This window comes from Pteropus alecto, unplaced genomic scaffold, assembly GCF_000325575.1.
Source record: "Pteropus alecto unplaced genomic scaffold, ASM32557v1 scaffold95, whole genome shotgun sequence".
Classification (NCBI taxonomy): domain Eukaryota; kingdom Metazoa; phylum Chordata; class Mammalia; order Chiroptera; family Pteropodidae; genus Pteropus; species Pteropus alecto.
Genome location: NW_006441071.1, coordinates 22,856,051 through 22,878,748, shown reverse-complemented (window position 1 = coordinate 22,878,748; position 22,698 = coordinate 22,856,051). Strand labels below are relative to the sequence as shown.

The window sequence follows — 22,698 nt, the reverse complement described above, 5'->3', positions numbered from 1 at the left end:
CAAATAAACCAAAACTTATGGGATGCAGTAAAGACAGTGATCAGAGCAATATTTATAGCTGTGAAAGAGAATATTTAAAGAAGACCCCAAAATAGATAATCTAACTTTACACCTTGAGAAATGAGGAAAGGAAAAGCAAAGTAAACTTGAAGCTAGCAGAAATGGAGAAATAATAGATTAGAGCAGAGATAACTAACATAGAAAGTAGAAAAACAAGGCAGGGAATCAATGGAACCAAAAATTGGTTCTTCGATAAAGTCAACAAAAATGACAAACCATTAGCTAGAATGACAAAGAAAAAAAGAGAGATTTAAGTTGAAGAAATAGACAATTGGATTAGATCTATATCAAACAGACTGAATTAGTAATCAAAAAACTTACCAGAAATAAAAGTCAAATCCAGATAGGTTCACTGGTGAATTTTACGAAATGTTTAAAGAAAAATTAACACAAATCCTTTACAAACTCTTTCCATTCTACTTGTTAACTCTAATATCAAAATCAGGCAAAGACATCACAAGAAAACAACAGACTAGTTTCTCTTATGAATCTATAAACAAAATCTTCAATAAAATACTAGCAAACTAAATCCAGTGGCACATAAAAAGGATTATACATCATGAACAAGTGGGATTATCCCAGGTATGCACTGTTGGTTCAACATATGAAAATCAATTAATCAATTAATGTAATACATATATTAATGAGGAAAAAAATATTAACTTAATTGATAGAGAAAAAGCATTTGACAAATTCAACATCCTTTCATGATAAGGCACTCAACAAACTCAGAATAGAAGGAAACTTCCTCTACCTAACAAAGGACATTATAAAAAAAACAAAAACAAAAACAAACAAACAAACAAAAAACATACTTAATGGTGAAAGAATGAAATCTTCTCCCCTAAAATCAGTAGCAAGACAGACATGTCTGCCTTAGGCACTACTATTCAACATTGTATTACAGGTTTTAGCTAAGGCAATCAGGCAAGAAAAAGAAACAAAGGCATCCAGATCAGAAAGGAAGAAGTAAAACTACCTTTATTTTCAGATATGATGTTATATATAGGAATCCCTAAGGAATCCACAAAATAACTAATAATTTTGGTAAGGTTGCACAATACAAGGTCAAAATATAAAAACTAGCTGTATTTCTATACACTAGCAATATACAATCCAAAAATGAAATTAAGACATTTATAATAGTAACCAAAATAATAAAATACTTGGGAATAAAGAAGACATGCACACTGAACACTGTAAAACATCATTTAAAGAAATTAAAGACCTAAATAAATAGAAAAACATCCATTTCATAGACTGGGAGACTTAATGTTAAAATGTCAAAAATCTCCAAACTGATCTACAGATTCAATACAATCCCTATCAAAGTCCCAGCTGTCTTTTTTACAGATATTGACAAACTAATCCTAAAATTCATATGACTCAGAAAAGAAACAATTTTGAAAAAGAACAAAGTCAGAGGACTCAGACTTCCTACTTCAAAACTTACTACAAAGCTACAGTAATCAAAACAGTGTGTTATTGGAATAAGGATGGGCATATAGAAAAATGGAAGAGAAGTGAGAATCCAGAATAAGCTCAAATTTATAGTCAACTGATTTTGGAAAGGGGTACCATGACCATTCAGTAGGAAAAATATAGTCTTTACCACAAACGGTGCTAGAACAACTAGATATGAACAGACAAAAGAATAAATTTGGATCCAACCTGTTTTCATATACAAAAATAAGTTAAAATTGATCAAAGACCTAAATTTAAAAGCCAAAACTTTAACTCGGCTAGAAGAAATTGTAGGTGTAAATCTTCATGGCCTTGGACTAGGTAATGTTTTCTTAGATATGACACAAAAAGTATAAGCAACTAAAAAGATACAGATAAATTAGACTTCATCAAAAGACACTACCAAAAAAGCTAAGACAATACACAATTAGGAGAAAATGGGGTTTAGTTTCCTGAGTTTATAAAGATGTTTTACAACTCAACAATAAAGAAGATAAGTGACCCAATTAAAAAATGTAGATGAATCTGAACAGACATTTCTCCAGGGAAGACATACAAATGGCTAATAACAAATGGCTAATAGGCACATGAAAAAGTGCTCAACATCATTAGTCACTAGGAAAAGCAAATCAAAGCCACGATGAGATATTACTTCACACCCAATAGGTAAGCTATTAAAAAAAAAGGCAAAATGGAAAATATTTAGTGTTAGAATGTTAAGAAATTGGAAACTTCTACATTTTTAGTGGGGATGTAAAACAGCAAAGGTGCTATGGAAAACATTTTGGCAGTTTTTCAAAAAGTTTCAAGAAATGTTTCAAGAAAACATTTTGGCAGTTTTTCAAACCTGGAGTTACTGTATCAACCCAGTGATTCCACTTTTAAATACTACAAACCCAAAGGGATTGAAAATATGAATGTTCTTAGCAGCAGTGTTCATAAAAGTCAAAAAAGTGGAAACAACCTAAGTATCTATCAGCTACCGAACAGAAAACCAAAGGTGGTATATCCATACAATGAAATATTTACCCATAAAAAAAAAAAAATGAAGTTCTCATTTATGCTACAACATGAATGAACCTGGAAAACATCACATGCTAAATGAAAGAATCTAGCCACAAAAGGCCATACATTCACTGTATGATTCCGTTTATATGAAATGTCCAGTACAGGCAAATTCATAGAGGCAGAAAGTAGAATAGTAGTGGCTATTGGCTGAGAGTAGTGGGAACAGTGAGTGACTGGTGACAGGTACAGGGTTTCTTACTGGGGTGATTAAATTGTCCTGGAATTAGATAGTGGTGATGTTTGCACAACCTTGTGAATACACTAAAAACTACCTGAAATGTATACTTTAAAATGGTGGGTTTTTTTTTTTTTTTACAGTATGTGGATTATATCTCAATTTTAAATAGACTATATATTAGAGTGTTCAAAACAGCATTATAGATTATGGGGTTATATGGGAGGGGGGTAGATGTTGTTATAAAAGGGCAACACAAGGTATTTTTGTGGTGCTGGAATTGTTTAGTATCTTGACCGGTGGAGAACACATGAAAACACACGTGTATAGAATTAGTGCACACACAAGCAAATGAGTACAAGTCAAACTGGGGAAATCTGAATAAAATCAGTGGGTTGTAACAATGTCATACTGCAACATAATACAATAGTTTTGCAAAGTATTACTATTGTGAAAACTGGACAAAGTATATGTAGTGGTCTGAATGGTGGATCCCAAAGATATTACGCTTGAATCCCTGGAAACTCTGAATATTGTTTTACACGGTAAAGTCTATAAAGATGTGATTAATTTAAGGGTTTTGAGATGAGGTGATAATCTTGAATTATCTAAGTGGGCCCTAAATACCACTACAAGTGTCTTCATAAGAGAGAGACAGAGGGAGATTAGGCATACAAAGGAGAAGGTGATGTGAAGATGAAGGCAGAGACTCATGTAATGTGATCGCAACCAAGAAGTGTCTGCAGCCACAGCAGAAGGTGTAAGAGGCAAGGGGCAAACTCTTCCCTCTAGAGGGAGTGCAGTCCTGCTGACACCTTGATTTCTGACTCCAGAGCAGTGAAAAAACTACTTTCTGTTGTTTAAGCCATCAAGTTTGTGATAATTTGTTTCCGCAGCCATAGGAAACATAACACAGTGTACAAAGGATCTCTCTGCATTATTTCCTACAACTGCATGTGGCTCTACAATGATCTCAATTAAAAAAAAAAAAAAGACTACCACATGCCAAGCAATATTCTAAGCGCTGTAAAAACAGATAAGAACCACTGCATTCATAGAACTTACATTCTAGCAGGGGACAAATAAAAAAGGTAAAACGAACAGTGTATTAAACTGTGATAAGAGCTAAAGAGAGAAAAATAAAGGAAGGAAGAACAATATAAAGTATCTTGGGTTGGGGTAAGGGATAAACTAAAATTTTAGGGTGGCTATGGTAGGCCTCGCTGGGAAGACAATTAAGAAAGTGACCATGCTGACAACAGAGGAAAGAGTATTTCAAGAAGAGATGGGAATGATTCCTCTGCTGTAAATGCCACATTTGATTTCCTAATTAACACTCTCATATAAGATGAATGGAGGAGGGGGATTTCTCTTTTCTCTTAAACAATAGTATAAGCTACGATGGTCTGTTTCTTGGCTTCTGGGACACTACTTTCTTCCTTATCCCCCTTACTTTAATGTGTTTCTTTTCAGTTTCCTTTGCTGGGCCCTCATTTCCCCAACTACTAAGTGCTGGTGTGACTAAGGGCAAGTCTTAGACCTTTTGTCTCTTTTCCACTCTATTCCCTAGGTGATCCTATCCAAATTTATGGCTTTACATACCCTATTACAGGCTCGAAGAATCACAGATTTTTAAATTTAGCTTGGGCTTTTCTCTTGAACATTAGACTCCTATACGCAGTAACTACTTGATGCCTCCATTTGCACATCTGATAGTTTCAACCTAATACATTCAAACCCAAACTTCTAATCCCCTCTTTTCCTAAAAGATGACAACCCCATCCTTCCAGTGGTTCAGATAAAAAATTTTAGAATTAACCTTGATGATTCTCTCTTTCCTATCCCACAATCTAATTTATCAACTAAGCCTGTTACCACTATCTTCGAATTACATGCAGAACATGAACCCTACCCTCCAACTTTTAGCCTATATTGGTCTAATCACTACTATCTCTCACTGATTATTGCAAAAGCCTCTTAAGTGTTCCCCTATTTCTGCCTTGGTCTTTTTGTGGTTTATTTTCAATGTAGCAGTCAGATCACATCAATCCTTTTGTTCAAAATCTTCCAAAGGTTTTTTTCTTTTTTTTTGTCTTACTTTAAAAAAAAGCTGAAGTCCTTATAGTGGCTTATCAAGCCATATATAATCTGATCCTCTGTTCATTCTCTGATAGCACCCTTTCTAACTTTCTCCTTTGCTCACTCTACTTCAGTTCCACTGGTCTTGCTGTTCCTTAAACAGGCCATGCGTATTCCCGCATCAGGGATTTTTACTTGCTGTTCCTGCCTAGGAGATTCTTCTCACATGGTTCACTCCCTTACTTAATGTCTCTCCTCAAATTTAATCTCACCAGTGAAACTTTCCAGAACATCTTATGTATAAAACAGCACTCTTCCTCCCCACCAAGATCTCTTTATCTTTTACTCTGCTTTGTCTTCATAAAATTTTTCACCATTTACCATGTCATATATTTTCAGTTTACTTATTTTTTCTATTACTCTCCCACTAGAATGTAAACTGTATGAGAATAAGGATTTTGCCAGTTGTGTTCATTTCTGGTTCCCTGAGTGATTAAAATAGTGTCTAGATACAATATGCTCCCTAAAATGTGCAGAATCAATAAATATTTACATGTGTGTATTAGATCAAGCTTGTTAACTGTGTTCAAATCATTTTACTTACTTTGTCTTCCTGATATAACAATTATTGAGAGAAATGTTAGATTCTTCCACCATCATTGAAGATTTGTAAAGTTCTTATAATTTTGTCAATTTTTGCTTTACAAAGATTGAGTCTATTATGAGTACAAGTTCAAAATTTTTATTATCTTCTTGGTTAACTGTTCTTTTTATCTTATTTATCTAATGCTTTATTTTGGCATAAGGTCTGTCTCATCTAATATTATATAGTAATTCTCTTCTGTATATATAGTGTATATACATATATTTATATGATATACATAGTATATTCTCTTCAGAAATTATATTAAAATGCTTAAAGTCAATCATTACCTTCTCAAATTTTCTTATTGTTTTTAACATTTTGATTCTAATGTTGTTTTTATACAGTTCAATTAGATTTATCCACCAATTTATATTCTTACATTGATTTTTGTAACCCACTTCTTTCTGCTTCCGATGTCCTTCGTAAGTACAACCCTTATTAGTTCTTAAGTCTTATTTTTCTAAAAATGTTTTATTTTGCCCTTAATCCTTCAAGGTAACATAGTTGGGTATAGATTACAAGGTTTTAGATAAATATAAGGTTATTCTAGCGGTTCTGGGCAGGCCCCTGCATAGCTCTCTATATATTTTGAATTCCTTGTATTTCACGACTTTTGAGCTTTTCTGATGACTATGACTCAACACATTATGTTTGTGATACTGAAATTACAGGTAGAAAAGACTGAACCTTTTTTCCCCAATCTTACTTCTAAATTATAAACTGGAAACGCTCAATTACGGTAAGAAGTATGAAATACTGACTTAAGAGGCACAGCTCATATGATGACAATACTTACCCCTATAGAGCGGGAAGCAAGAGAAAATATGAAAGGAAACAGATTTGGGAGATATAAACCCATCTACCATTCTAAATTAGGTCTCGTTAGCAAGAATTTAATCAAAATTGTTGTGCATGTTGCAAATTTCTAGAATGAAGGTCACAATAATTTAAATACTAAATTTCAGTCTTAAGCTAAATTTAATTTGGAGGAATAGAGGACATGTTTTTAAATTGTGGAAAGGAAGAGAAATAGGGGAAAAAGACGTAATAATCTCATAACAAAATAAGATCATAAAGGAAGGGTGAACATGGCTGAGTTTGAACCAGGAATACAAAATGCCATTCTCTGTTTCTCAAAAAACAAGACAGAATATATTTGCTAATTTTATAAGTGACATATAGCTTGCTTTACACTATTACAACGTATTTTGAGGCAGGCAGTGGAAAAGCTTGCTTGCCACACCTTTCCTGCCAAGGTTGCTGGGAATGAACGACTAATAAAGAAGAAATCTATTAAGTAGAAATGATGCAATGGCAACAACTTTAAAAAGTATCAAAAGGAATCAGGAATATTATATGCCACTTGCCACATTACAGGATTCCTAAGTGCCTTGAGCAAACACCATGCTTATTTCATTTCTCATAATTTAAGCATTTTACTCATATCCTACATCAAAGAGAATTTACCTTTTTATTCCCTGAAATGTACTGCTAGCCATGTCTATGATGCCTCCAGTTGGTCTTGCAACTGCTCCAACTAAACCTTTCCCAACACCTTTAAAGAAACCAGTTGCTCCTTCTTTTTGGGCTCCTAGAAAGGAAAAAAAGACAAAGTTTTAGATAATTAGATCAAGAATGAAAATAGAAACAACTGTGAAAGACTTAGTAATATATATCACCCAAAGGAACCATTATACTTGCCTTTGATTGGTTTGGTAACGATTCCTGTTATGCCACTTACGAAACCCTAGAGGGAAAAGTACGATTAAAAATTTACAATATTTTCACATGATGCTTTAAAGAACCAAGTCTGGCTTACAGAAAAAATAGAGAATCTGCTTTCTAGATACTATAAGAATTAACATATTTCGTAAGCACTTTATTTAAATAGAATGCTTTTGGAGGCTACTGACATATTTTATATAGGTCACAATTCACTGTTCCTGCAACATCCAAATAATACATCCAAAAGGAGTAAAATTTATATGTCCATTTCCTTATTCACAGAATGTGGCTTTAAAAGGTATTTTCTATGATGTTAAAAGATATTTCCTATCATGTTCACAACACTGGGAAATGTCTTACAGAAACTAAGCCTTTTCCTCCACGAGTGATGCCTTCTCTGAGACCGGCTGGTTGCTTATTCATGGCTTCTCTTCTTTTCTGTTGGTAGTCTTCATCCATGGTCATGGCTGCTACTCCTTTAGCCACAGCACTGGTGATTTTGGAGGCAGCACCAGCTAATCCGCCTAGCGGAAATGATAATATCTTTAGTAAAAGCAAATATAGCATTACTTCCTAGCATAATCATACTTGGGAAGCATTCTGTTTCTTACCAACAGCTCCACCAACTAATGCCTTCAGTCCTAGTGCCATCCCTTCCACAAACTCTTCTGGACCTTGGATGGCTCCCTAAAGGGCAAAAAATAATAACAAATAAAGTTATGTTTACTTTTAAAGGTGAAAGTATTGATATAAATGAGAAAAACAAAAGTGAGAAAAATGTCCCAGAGAAAGTGACAGAAGTCTCAGAGATATTTCATGACTTTGCAGGTGCAAAGGATAAAACGTTGGAAGTTAATCCAAATTGAGAAAGGAGTACAACTGTACACCAAAGTATACGAAAGATATTTGTTATATGAGAAGGCGAGCATGAACTACTTTTGATAATTAAAAAAATAAATAAGAACACTTTAATTCTTAATGTAGCTAATGTTTTAAATTATAGTCTACAAAATAAATGAGTTTTACTTTATTTTTCATTGTCATGTATACCTATAAGTGAAAGTAGAAGAGTTTTGGATGTTTTGACAGAAATATTTCAGGGACAGACAACAATCATAACTTTTGCTACTGATTAAGACTGCTTTGCACAGTGCCAGGTTGCGTGATTATTTTTACTGTCCCACACTATTGTGCAAAGCAAAACTGTCTGTCTATGGTAATCTTCCTTCTACTATAGTATAAAGTTTATCTACTTTTAATATTCCAACAGAACTCTTAAAATTCAGTATAGTTTTGCATTTTTGTAAAGTCTTCAGTTTTAAATTTTGAAGGAAAAAGGTAAAAATTTCCCCCAAATTTCTCAAAAGCTCTTACTATTGTTCGCTGCAAAATAATGTCCTTTTGTTGTGTCTCCTAAAATCTATTTACACTCACTACTCAAGTTAACAACTGAAATGCATTATTATTCAAAAGTATTAATGTGATATGTTGTACAATGCACAGATAATGATTTTACCTGGTAAGGTTCATAAAAAAATGCTTCTACGCCTTCGGAAAATTCTCTAATCAAGCCAAAGGGATTTCCCAAAACTTCAAGTCCAAGAATGAGTACATACATCTGCCTAATGGCCTAAAAATGAAATATGAGCATTAATCAATTTGGATAATCAGAATTAATATTTTTTCTTACATTCAGACACACATCCAGTTTTTCATGCTAACACCTCTTATCACCAATTTCAGTACCTAACATATATATCACCTTATTTACCACTAGTCTTAGTTTTTAAAAAGCAATTTGGTGTTAAGAGTATATGAAATGACATATTTACATAAAACATTAGAATATTCAAAATGCTTTCACTTTTACAACTATGTGTGACAGTTTATAGACTGTCATTTTATAGACTGTAGAAACACACAGGTCAAATGATGCCCAGGGTCACATGGGGGTAACCTGAGTCATGCTTGGTGATCTGTCCATCATACAACAGCTGTCTCAGATGCTCTATAACTTATATCACAAAATACAGGAGTATTTGCAGATGTAGAAAAAATCAATTAAAATATTTAGCACACTCAACAATTTAATTATATTAAAGGTATCCTGTGTTCATCAGTTACTAATAGTTTCCCCTGAACCTATTTTTTTCATAAGTGTGGTGAATTACTTAGTTAATGTTTTATTTAAATATTTATGTCTAGTCCGTACTGATCCAGAAAAGAGTTCAGTCAGTCCCTAAAAAACACAGGAGAACAAAAAACTGAAATGGTGGTTGGGCTCAATTTCTTTCTACAATTCTGAAAATAAAAAACGTTTTAATATTTTAAAAACGACTATTAATTTTGTTGCCAAATCTGCATCATACATGTACAGACACATACGGTTTCACTATTTTCACTATTTTCCATTACTATCCCTTTGTAAAATAATCTCAGACAAACCTGTTTTGAATAGTGTCTTATTACTTCAGACTGTAGTTCAGATGTTGTATGAAACTGATAGTTGAGTTCAAAAAATGCAAGTCTGAAAAACAACATATAAATGTATAAACAAATATATATATGTATGTGTATGTTTAGAGAAAGTTTTTAATATTAATAAATGGTTTTATTTATTTTAAATTTTTCTCCAAATCTTTCCTTTTAGTACATTTTTCCCATGCCAATCAGAAAATCTACTCTCTTACATACATCTCTGCATATTATGGTCAAAGAAAGGGCTAAAAATCTGATAAAAGCTATGGATTTTATCTCCAGAAAAGCCACTAATATACACATATTTTCCACATTATTTAGGGGATTCAGAGGCCCCTTGGATCCCATGCATGGACAGGAACTTATATTTGTCAACTCTGTGTTATCATAGCAGGCAAAGAAAATGTTTGATACACTAAGGTAAGTAGAAGAGGGTGCTGAAGAATGGCCAGGGTTCAATTGCTGCAAGTCCCGCCTGATGCTGACAGCTTGATGAGTCAAGGTAAATTTATTTATAACCTATTCTCAGCATAGATAGACCCAAATGACAAATTAGGATGTGCTATGTTAGCAGATAAGACACCAACAAGATCAGAAATCTCATCTTATTCTAGATGTCTTCAAACCTATGTTCTTTAATTTGACTGTTACTCAACTTTACTCAGATTGAGGTATCTTTTACTGGACTCATTGATTCTTACTAATGTTCTTAATGACAAGTCTATGTGCTACCTGAAAAGGTCACACTCATCTAAAGTCACCACTCAGACTCTTTGAATCTCTTTGGTCAGATACTCTAATAGCTTCCATTATGATTCATATTAAAATGTAAATTCTTAACTATAACATTTGAACTGATCCCTTCATTTTCCCCTACCATGAGTTTGAAGAGTCTGGATCCTATAAGCCTTGAAGCCACATCTTTAAAGCATACATCTTTGGGCATACACAGCTTCTTAGCAAGCCTTCTCTCGCCCAGACAGGCCTTAAATGATGTGTAAAATTTCATGGCCACTGTCCCTCTTTCTTAAGGAAGTTATTTAGTAATTAATCTGTTATTTAATAGTTAAGGGTTGACAGGTATATGTTACTTAAATTATATTCCATTTAACAGCAAAAACCATATTTTGCCTATGATCTGCAATGTATTCTGTAATTTTTCACTTATAAAACTTTTAGGTAATATATAAAATGAACTTTTCATCAATTTATAGATATGAATATTAAACATACTTAAAAACTACATCTTGCACATCTGTAAGAGTGGCACCAATGCTCTTCAGCAAAAGATTTAAAGAACGAACTGCGATCAATCCTTCATGTTGTTCTGAATCTTTAGCTTCTTCTTTACCCGAACTCAGTGAAACACTTAAATGCAACTAAAGAGATAGAGATAAATATTTAAGCCGCTACTTCATGATGACAATTTTAACTTTTAAAAGTCAATTTTATTTTAAATTTACTGTACCATAAATAAGATTATCAGAATTATGACAAAATTAATAAATGGAAAGTTAAAGGAATTTAAAATCTAATGCAGCTCTTTTTAAATTTTAAATTCAGCAATGTAAGATGGTATACCTTGTTCGATCCAACTCTTTTGGTAAACCTAGGAAAATATTAACTTTTAGACACTTAATAACAATAATCTAGTAGTTGAAGTTGTTGAAAATAACTCAAATATTTCCAAAAGTGAATGTTTCAACTACAAGAATTAAGTTAGCAGGATGAAGCTGCTTAAAAAGCACTTTTGTATTTTATGCATACACATCCTGTACAGATAGTTGCATAATAATTTTCTTCAAGTATTATGTATGTAACTCATAGAGACTTTGTGTTAAGAACTTACATTTACTTCCATTCAATCTTCAAATCTTAAATCAAAATTACTTTATAAATTAACTTAAAACTTATATACTATAGTTAATAGTACTATATTGCATATTTGAAAGTTGCTAAGAGAGTAAATCTTAAAAATTTTCATCACAAGAAAAAAACTTTGTAATACTATAATACTGTGACAGTTGGTATCTAAATTTATTGTGATGATCATTTCTCAGTGTATTCAAATATTGAGTCATTATGCTGTATGCCTGAAACAAATATAATGTTATACATCAATTATAACTCAATTAAAAGAAAAACTTACACATACATCATACACAAAATTTTGAAAGCTCTCAAAATTTAGGACAGGACATAAACATATAAACAAATGCTTATATGTAGGTAGCTCCACTATTATTTCCATCTAATGGTAAAAGTTACAAGAATAAAAGTTTTAAAAGATTATTGCTTTATTTATATTTATAAATGTGAAGTTACAGAATTTATATACTTTAAAAAACATAATTTTATTACATCCCCCCAAGAGATCCAATTTGTTATTACCTAGATTATCAAGGATTATAAAAATAACTTATTATATTTTCCTCCTACCTTGAGAGGAGATATATGAAAGTATTCATAGAGACTGACTTGTGATGAATCTACTAATGAAACTGTTTTATATTCTTCTTGAAAAGCTTCTATATCTTTATGAAAAAGTTCAACCTATAAAGGAACATAAAATATTAAAAACTTAAGGGACCTATTTTTATGAAGTATTTAAGCCAATAATAGCTCACACACTGCAGAATACTCCCCTATAATATCCAGATTCAATATTATTCAAGTTTGCAAAGCTCCTGCCTCAGAAGGGAAACTAACATCCCTATTGTTAGGAAAGTTCTGGCTGTCACGCACAAACTGATAAGCATAACTTCTATGTTTCCATCCAATCTATTAAAGCAGTGGTCCCCAACTTTTTTGGCACCAGGGACCAGTGCTCCTAGGAGAATCTAATGCCTGATGATGATGAGAATCTAATGCAGTGATGCTAGCGGTAGGGAGCAGCTTCAACAGGTGAAGCCTGGCTTGCTTGCCTCCTGCTATGTGGCTGGCTCAGTTCCTAAGAGGCCAAGAACTGGTTGTGGCCTGGGGGTTGGGAACCCCTGCATTAAAAGACACTAATTCTTTCCTTCTGGACTATAGATTTTATTTTCAAAGGCCACTAATCCAATCTGTCAAAACTTTTTTAGAAATATATTTTTAAATATATTTTTAAATACAATTTTTGTCCACTTCTAGCTTTTTGTTAAATGCCTTGCTGATATCTCTGGTGGCCAGTAATATAATTGAAAGGGGAAAGCACTGAAAATAATTTTGCACAATATGATTAGTGCTTTCACTCTTGATAATCAACACTATTCCTCCAAACACTCACAAATCTAAGTTACTTCTATGTGTTGAGCAATATCCTAACATTCACATTTTAAACTATGAACAAAAACATCAAAATGATAGCCTTTTTTAAAGGATATATGGAAACTGACTTCTGGGATGACAGTGTGAGAAGCTCTTTGGACTATTACCCAGTGAAACTGGAAATTTATTAAAAAATAAATATTTACAGTCTCTGTGACTAGAACTAGGGTATAAGCAAATGAAACATCTATTCAGGATAATCTATAAAAATTGAGTAAGAAAAGTGAGTCTGGCTTTTGAACAAGGACTATTCTCTCAATTTTCCCTCTCAGCTCAACAAGCGAGAATTCCACTCTAGACTGGTACACGCAAGAAGAGAGAGCCCTTTCTCTGCCTAGACTTCAACTGGAGGGCTTTCTTCCTGGGAGGCACACGATATAAGCACTTCCCAACCTGCCTCCAGCTACTAGCTACTGGGGCTAAATAATGGGAGAGGCGGGAGCTTCCTTCTTCTGCTCAGCCTCCACTCCTGGAGCAGAAGTTCTGCTGGAGTGTGACACCACTAAGAATATTGGGATTCTGATCACCCTTGCCCCTCAGTCTCCCCGCCACCCCGCCCCAGCTCCAAAGCTCTGGTTCAGAGATTTTTACCTTGGGGGGTAAAATAAACTTTAAAATAGATAGTTCCTAAACTCCTCTCAAAGAAATTGACTTCATTTACAACAGTGTGAAGAAATTCAAGCCTAAGAGTGCTCTTGGAAATGGTGGATGCTGTGGTAAAAGGCAACCAGGAGGAAAATCATTGATTTAATGAAGATGAAGATATGGGCTAAACTGTAGGCCTGTTAGTTTTCATGAGAGAACTGGGGGAAAGATAACTTAGAGGAGTCCTCCTGGGCTCAGAACAAATATCAAATGCTGATCTCCAGATTGATTCCTTCAAAGAAGTCCAAATTTGATTGGATTAGTCTATAGAGCAATTTACTAATTAAGGCATTTTGAAAAAAAATAGCAATCGGATAGCAATTTGTGAAGTTTAACTGGTGGGTGTGGTCATGGAAAGAGAGGAAGAGCCAAGACAAAATCGCTGTTACTCCAGGATGGGTGTGAGTATCCCAAATCCTTGCTTTCCTGAGGACCATCAAAGGCTAGATAAACACTGCAGGGAAAGGAAGGGGTGTGAGTTGGATAGACTTCAATAAAGTAATTCAGCCAGTCACTGAACAAAAAAATAAACTAATAATAATAATAGGCCTTGGGGAGAGGGGGACCAGTACCCACAGTTGTTATAGTTTATCATCTAAAATGTCCAGTTTCCAATAAAAAATTATGATATGAAAAAACACAGGAATGTATGACTCATATACTGGGAAAAAAGTAGACAACAGAAACTGCCTGTGAGAGAGACCAGATCGGATTTAAAAGAAAAAGACTTCAAAGTAACCACTGTAAATATGTTCAAAGAACTAAAGGAAACCATTTTGGGGAAGTCAAGGAAAGTATGATGATAATGTCGCAAGAAAGAGAGAATATCAATATATAAAGAGAAATTATATAAAAGAATAAAAAAAAAAGTTCTAGACTTGAAAAGTATAATTTAAAAAATGGAAAAGTCACTAGAAGCCCTCAATAGTGAATTTGAATTGGTAGAAGAAATTTAAATGCTTCATTATATGCTAAACTAAATGCTTCACTTCATTAGTGAACTTTAAGGTAAATTCTTACGTATTATATGATCTAAAGAATAAAGAAAAAAGAATGAAGAAAAATGAACAGTCTCAAGAGAAATGCAGGACATCATTAAGCATACTAACATAGGCAGTATGGAAGTATCAGAAGGACAGGAGAGAAAGAAAAGTTGAAAAAATATTTGAAAAAATAATGGCTTACAACTTCCCAAATTTGTTAAAAAACAATAAACTATATATCCAGGAGGCTCAATGAATTCCAAGTTTAATAAATGCAAATAGATATATAAAGACAGGGAAAAAAATCTTAAAAACAAGAGAAAAGCAACTTACTACCTACAAGGGGACCCCAGTAAGATTCATAGTTGACTTGCTAGCAGAAACAAGGGGGCAGGAAGGTAATACGAATACATATTCAAAGTGCTCAAAGAAAAAAACCTGTCAACCAAAAATCATATATCCAATATAACTATTTCAAAATGAAGAGACATAAAGACATTCTCAGACTGAAAAAAACTGAAAGAATTTGTTGCTAGCAGGTCTGCTTTACAAGGAATACTAACAGAAGTTCCTCAGGCTGAAAGCAAGTGACCTCAAATGGTAATTAGAATCCAATTAAAAAACAAAAAGCACTGGTAAAGGTAAGCATGTAATTATAAAAGAGTATCAATACTTAACCTTTTTCCTTTCTTCTATTAAATGATTAAAAAAGCATTTGATTAAATAATATACATCATAGACTGTTGGGCCTACAATGACAAATCAATCTCTCTTATGAATATAAACACAAAAGTCCTCATCAAAATTTTAGCAAACCGAATCCAGCAAAATATAAATTATATACATGATGAAGTGAGATTTATCCCAAATATACAAGATTGTTTTAACATTCAATGTAATAAAATAAAATGTATCAGTAGAACAAAACACACATGATCATGGCAAAAATGATACACAAACTAGGAATAGAACTCAACCTGAAATAGGGCACCTACAAAAATCCACCATCAACATCATAAATAATGGAGAAAGATTGAAAGTTTCCCTCTAAGATAAGAAACAAGGCAAAAATGTCTATGCTTGGTATTTCTATTCAACATTGTACTAGAGGATCTAGCAGGGCAATTAGACAAGAAACAAAAGGTATTGAGATTAGAAAAGAAGAAGTATAACTAGCTCTAGTCTCAGATATAATCTTTATATAAAGAAAACCCTGAAGAATCCACAAAACAACTATTAGAGCTAATAAATATGTTCTGTAAAGTTTCAGAATACAAGATCAATATATAAAAATCCACTGTATTTCTATATGTTTCAATGAACAAACCAAAAATGAAAGATAACAATTTCACTCATAATACTATAAAAATAAAATACTCAAATAAATATAACAAAAGTGCAAAACTTATTTTCTGAAAACTATAAAACATCATTGAAAAAAAACCAAACAGATCTACATAAATGGAAAACAACCTATGTTCAATGATTGGAAGGCTTAATACTGTTAAGATGGCAATACTCCTCGAATTAATCTGTAGATTCAATATAATCCTCATCAGACTCCCAACTCCTGAAGAAGTTGACAAGACAAACTGATTCTAAAATTCATATGGAATTACAAAGGGACCCAAAATATCCCACACAATCTTGAAAAAGAACACAGTAGGAGGATTTATACTTCTCAATTTCAAAACTTACTACAGAACAACAATATTCAAGACAGTGTGGGACTGGCATAAGGATGGACATAAAGATCAATGAAATAAAATCATGTGTCTATGGTCAACTGATTTTTTGGGTAGCAAGGGTAGCAAGACCATTAATGGAGAACAAATCAAAAAGTCTTTTTAACAAATAGTGCTGGACAATTGAAAATAGCCGAATGCTAAAGATTGATGTTGAACGTTTACCTCACACCATATACAAAAATTAACTCAAGAAGGATGAAAGACTAAATTGTAAGAGCTAAAACTTTAAAACTCTTAGAATATAGGGCTAAATCTTCATAATTTTGGATTTGATAAAGGATTCTTAGAAATGACACTAAAACATGAGCAACAACTAAACATAATTGGAATTTCATTAAAAACTTTTGTGCTTCCAAAAACAACAAGTAAGTAAAACAACACACGAAATGAGAGAATGAGAGAAAATATCTGCCAATCATGTATCTGATATGGGACTTGTATTCAGAATATACAAGAACTTTTACAACTCAATAAAAAGAGGACAATCCATTAAACAATAGGCAAAGTATCTAAATAGAATGACATTCTTCTATAGAAAATATGAAAATAATCAATTAAAACATCAAAAAATGCCTAAAATAATTACTCATCAGGTAAATGCAAATCAAAACCACAATGATATACTATTTTACATCCGCTAGGATGACTAGAATCAAAAGGATAGATAACATCAAATGTTGGTGAGGATGTGTTGAAATCAGCACCCTCATATATTTTGCTGAGAATATAAAATGGTATAGTCACTATGGAAAATTGTCTGGAAGTCCTAAAACAATTAAACAGAGTTACCATGTTCCTAGCAGTTCCATTCCTAGGTATATATTCAAGAGAAATAATTACATATGTCCACATAAAAACTTGTACACAAATATTCATGGCAGCATTATTCATTATAGCCAAAAAGAGGAAATAACCTAAATGTCTATTAACAGATAAGTGGAAAAACAAAATGTAGCATATCTATACAATAAAATATTACTTGGCCATTAAAAAAATGAAGTACTGATAGTTTGACAACTCAGATGAATCTTAAAAACATTATCTATCCTAAGTGAAAGAAGCCCATCAAAAAAGACTACATAATGTATGATTCCATTAACATAAAATGTCTGGAACAGGAAAACCTATAGACAGCAAGTATGTTAGTGGATGCATGGGGATAGGGCAGTTTCTTCCTGGGGTGGTGAAATGTTCTGGAATTAGAGGTGATGGTGTTTAACTCTATGAATATGCTAAAAACCATTGAACTGTACACATTAAATGGGTGAAATGTATCGTATGTAAACTACATACCCATAAACTCTTATTAAAAGAAAAAAAGTATATTTTCCCTTGTCTTTATCCATGCAGTTTGTCTTATCCTAAGAATTCTACAAAGACAGCTGAAAAAGGCACCATATCTGATCCACCCCATCACTGATTTTATAGTCTTCCCATCAGTCACAAATAAGATATTACCTTTCATTTGCCTTATGCCTTCTCTCATTAAATACCCTGGTCAAATTAAAAATTTTAAATTATTAATCAAAAGTAATCCAGGAAATAAAATAGAAAAAACCAGTGATATGAACATGACTGATTATCCTCTTTCCTGTACTATTTATTGGCTTAAAACCTTTCCTACTATTTGTTAATTCGCCTTAAAAAGACTTTAACTTTTCTTGCTTCTACCTTCTAAAATATGAAAATGTGATTTCTATCAATGTGCTCACCACATAATAAAAATTATATTCTAAAAACAAAACGAAACCATTTTAATACCTTTAAGAATTTATAATATCATTTTTCTTAGCTTTCCTCTTTCTCTAATCCTTTCCATCAATGCTATTATTGTCTTACCTCCGTTTTTTCAGTTACTTCGGCTTCTGTCATAAGTTCTGCTAAAGCATAGACAAACCCAAGATCTAACCTGAGATCCATTTCTTGTATCAACACTTTGAAGTACCTATATTACAGAGTAGAAAACATTAAAGATAATCAATTAACTGCATTAAGAAAATTAGATGAGGAAAAAGTACTAGATAAATATTAGAACATTGAAACTTAGGACTTTCTAGAGAAATGAATAATAATAATCAATAAATGTCATGGCAACACTTTTCATAATAGCAACAAACTCAAGTATAAAAATGCCTATAGAGAAGAAATTAACTGTGGTATAAAGTCATATAACAGAATCTTACGTATTAGTGATTATGAATAAACTCTAAGTACATACCACAAAATAAATTTTAGTGAAAAGTTTAATAAAAAAAAAAGCAAGTCCTGGAAGTATACGTACAATTTCAAAAAAAAATATTTTTTAATTAGGGGAAAAAATGGAAAACTAAGAAGAATAATGTTTAGGCACACATATACAATAAAACTATAAAAAGCAAGAGAATAAAGACTGTTTATCTTGGTGATAGGGTAGAAGAAACAAGAAATAGGGGAGTAATACACAGATGAATGTTTCTGTAAATGGTCTATTGCTGGGACTGAGTGGTGACTGAATTTGAAGATACTATTTTCTTTCTTGTTTCTAAAATAATATGCAGTAATTATAAAAAAACTTAAGAGAAAAAATAAAGCAAAAAAGAAAATACCCATAATTTAGAAACAATTATTATTAAAAACTAAACATATTTCTGAGCCTTCTGATTCTCCAAGATTATAAAATAATTAGTAGATTTTTTCTATGACCTTTATAACTTAGTACTTGACACTTAAATCTTTGACTCATCTGAAATTTATTTTTTAAAAGAGTACAATTAATGTGCATATTTAAATCAAAACATTATGGGACACATAAGGAATGTATTAAGACACTTACTTAATACGTGATATCTGGGAGTGCCCTGCAGATCTCATGACAATACTGACATCTGTAAAGGGCTTTGGTGCTGTAAAGGTTAATGAATACAATTAATTCCATGATGCTTTAAACGAAGGATAATAAATATATTCCTGAAATTCAATGCACATCACAATAGCCAATGAAATTATTTACTAAATCATAATAGTTTTAATATTTGTAGTAATGAGAGTACTTTTAATATTAATGAAAGTCATTTAAAGATATTTGCACAATCCATTACAATCTTATTTTCAGACTCCAAGACAGTTTTTTTTAAATTATCTGTATTCACTCTAAGGGCAACTAATCCTTTAAATTCGTGTTTTAAAACTAGAAGTATTAGAATCATCAGAGAGACTTTGTGAAAACACAGATTTCAGGGTTTTGCCCCAGACTTTTAGGTGAAAGGGCTTGGGCATGCATACTGGTCAAAAGGCTTCCAAGCAGATTATGAACAACCCCTTAGATAGTTTAGAGCCAGTGGTATGGAAGTGCAGGTACAAAGCCAAAGGAGAGGGGACAGATGTAGGGTATTGGGGAAGGAAGAGAAAGTGCGGACAAGAGGAACAACAAAGAAAGAAAAAATGTTAAGGGGAAGAAGAAGATGGAAGAAAGGATTGGTCATTCTCATCTGGTGATACAGGATAGTTTCTGTGGTCAGAAACACTCTGAATTTGAACTTCCTTACAATTTATTCAAAGGTCCCAGTGGCTTTTAAAGCAGGAGTTTACAAATGAGTAATATTCCTAAAAATTTAAATGTGTTTCTCTAATTAATATTTTCTTCAGTATTCACTCAGAGTTTTGTTGAAGTTAGTTGAGTAGAATAGTTTCATTTCACATTTTATAGTAAAATAAACCAAACAGTTAATACAACCATTTTTATGGCAATATAAAAATACAAACAAACCTGAATCCATGGTGACCGACTTGGGAGGTTTGATAGGATAAAACACAAAGGGAAATATAGCACCTGGTATCTGGTTCTGGATCTAAGAGAGAGAGAGACAAAAAAAACAACAACAACAACAACAACAACAAAAAAAACCCAGGTTAGTAGTCATATGTTAATTATAAACCTAACTAGACTAACAGGATTTAAGAAGTAGAAGGAATCAAAAAGTCTAGTTCCACACTGAAACTGAAGTGCTAGATAAAACAGATCATTGAAATATATTTATTGCTATGTCTCTTTATAATGTAATTTGACTATATTTTCAGACTCACCTGTATTCTGTATATTTGAATTCTAAATGATGACTGATGTGCAGATGTGTTATATTCCACTTTTAATGCTGGAAGATAATTTCTTCGTATAGCTATTATATGTGGTTGTAGAATTTTCATGTTACTACCGCTAGGTGTGAAGCGAACCTGAAAAATATGTCACCCCCCCCAAAAAAAACATGGTATTTCTCTTTATTCATAATTAACTGAAATTAGAAATTTATACAAAAAACTTAAAAAATATTAATTAAATGGGCTAAATATTTGATTAGGTTTAGACTGAGATCCTTTATAGTTCATATCCATATAATTCACAAAAATATTCATATACTCTGTACAGCTTAGTTGTAACATTTTAAAAATAAATTTACTAAAATATCACAAAAAAGTGATAAAATATACAATTTTAGAACTAAAGAAATAAGTGAAACTTATTGGCTTGTTAACCAAGGAACAGATAAGATCATTAGAATCTCAAGAGAAAGCCTGAGATTTTAATACAGATAACTATCCCTTTAAAATATTTTATATAGTATATATGACAGGATTTACTATTTTGTAAGGAAATCAGACTTTTCTTAAAAAAGGCACTATAATTAATCTAATTATAGCATATAAATGTTGAAACTTTATATTAATACTTAAACATATTACCGGAATGTTAGTGTCCAACTCAACAACCTTATCTTCTGAAGGTGAAGATTCAGTATATTCCTTAAATTCTTTCTCTAACTTCTCAGTGTGCTTTACACTCATCGGCTTCCATCTTGCTTTCTTCTTGGGCTTTGTCTCCCAAACCACATCAGAACTTACATATAAAAGCAAAAATCATGGTACTATTTACATTTTCATTTTAACTGGTTTATTACATGAATTACAAAACCTTGAGTAAAAATTTACAACATCTTCAGTTATAAGCAAGCATATTACAAGTTTAAAAATATGAAATTCATCTAACCAATCCTTATTAAATTCCTATTTAGGTACTATTCTAGGTGGTAGGAATATTATCAGTGAACATCTCTGCCATTCTGAAGTTTTATTTTAGCTGAGCAGTGACAGACAGTATCGTAAATATAGTAAGTTAGCATATTTTAACATATTAGGAGGTGGAATGCTTTTGAAAGAAAAAACAGACAAGATAAGGTGGATCTGGAGTATTGGGATATGCAAAGTGGTGGGGATTGCAGTATTAAAATAGAATGGTCAACAGGTAGTGTCAAGGAGAAGGTGAGATTTCAACAACCTTAAAGGAGATGAGTTATCCAGCACATAACAGGAGAACATTTCAGGTAGAGGGACTTTGCTAGTGCAAAGACTTCAAAGCAGAGCAAGGAGGCTGGTATACCTGGAACACATTAAGAGTAGAAAATGAAGTAAGATAGATAATGAAAGGCTAATAATGGAAAAGCTTTATAGGGTATTGTAAAGACTGAATTTTATTCTGAGATGAGGTACCATTGAAATATTATGAGAAGATCAGTGACATGATCTGACTTAAGCTTTGTTAGGAATACACTGATTTGGGATGGGGGTAAAGAAAAAGAAATGGCAGATAGAAACAAGAAAACTTTTTAGGAATTTAATGTAGTAAGCCAAGAGAGAAATGGTGACGGTTCTGCCTAGGGTGGTAACTGTGACATAGGGAACAGTGGTCAGATTCTATGTGTGTTTTGAAGGTAGAGCCAGAACAGAACTTCTAGATGAATTAGATGTGAGGTGTGAGATAAAGAGATGAGTCAAGATGATTCCAAAGTTTTGACTTGAGCAACTAGAAGGATTCCGTTGTCAATAACTCCAATGGGGAGACAGGTTTTAGGAGGAGGAGTTCAGGAATTGGGTTTTATGTATGTAAAGGTTAAGAGGTCTATTAGACATCTGTGTAGAGATTTTGTGTAGGCAGTTGGATATACAAGTCTGGAGTTTAGGAAAAATATCTGGCTGAAGGTATATTTCTAGAAAATTTTGGCATATACGTGGTATTTGAAATCATTAAACTGAAACAGAGCAGAGGACTAAGGTCTGAAAATCTCAGGGCACCTAAAATTAAGCAATTTAGAAGAAGACAAGGAACCAATAAACTGAGAATGTTGGGGTAGAAAGAAAAACCAAGATAGTGAGTTATCTTGGATGCCAAGTCAAAGACACTGTATCAAGGGAGGATCTGTTTTAAATGTCATGAACTTAAGCAACTTGAGGACTGGTAATTGTAACCCAGACCTGGCAATATACAGGTTTCTCTGGTGATCCTGACAATAC

General features: G+C 32.7%; 1 protein-coding gene across 1 annotated transcript in view; it reads right to left on the bottom strand.

Moving 5' to 3' along the window:
* Positions 1–22,698, bottom strand: part of VPS13A (vacuolar protein sorting 13 homolog A) — a 176,789-nt gene that overhangs the window by 26,380 nt on the left and 127,711 nt on the right. The window contains 13 exon segments of the mRNA XM_025051387.1: positions 6,960–7,083; positions 7,194–7,239; positions 7,578–7,741; positions 7,829–7,904; positions 8,734–8,847; positions 9,663–9,744; positions 10,929–11,074; positions 12,135–12,248; positions 18,217–18,322; positions 19,190–19,259; positions 20,123–20,204; positions 20,440–20,586; positions 21,094–21,247. Of these exon segments, the coding sequence (XP_024907155.1) occupies positions 6,960–7,083; positions 7,194–7,239; positions 7,578–7,741; positions 7,829–7,904; positions 8,734–8,847; positions 9,663–9,744; positions 10,929–11,074; positions 12,135–12,248; positions 18,217–18,322; positions 19,190–19,259; positions 20,123–20,204; positions 20,440–20,586; positions 21,094–21,247 (1,425 nt within the window).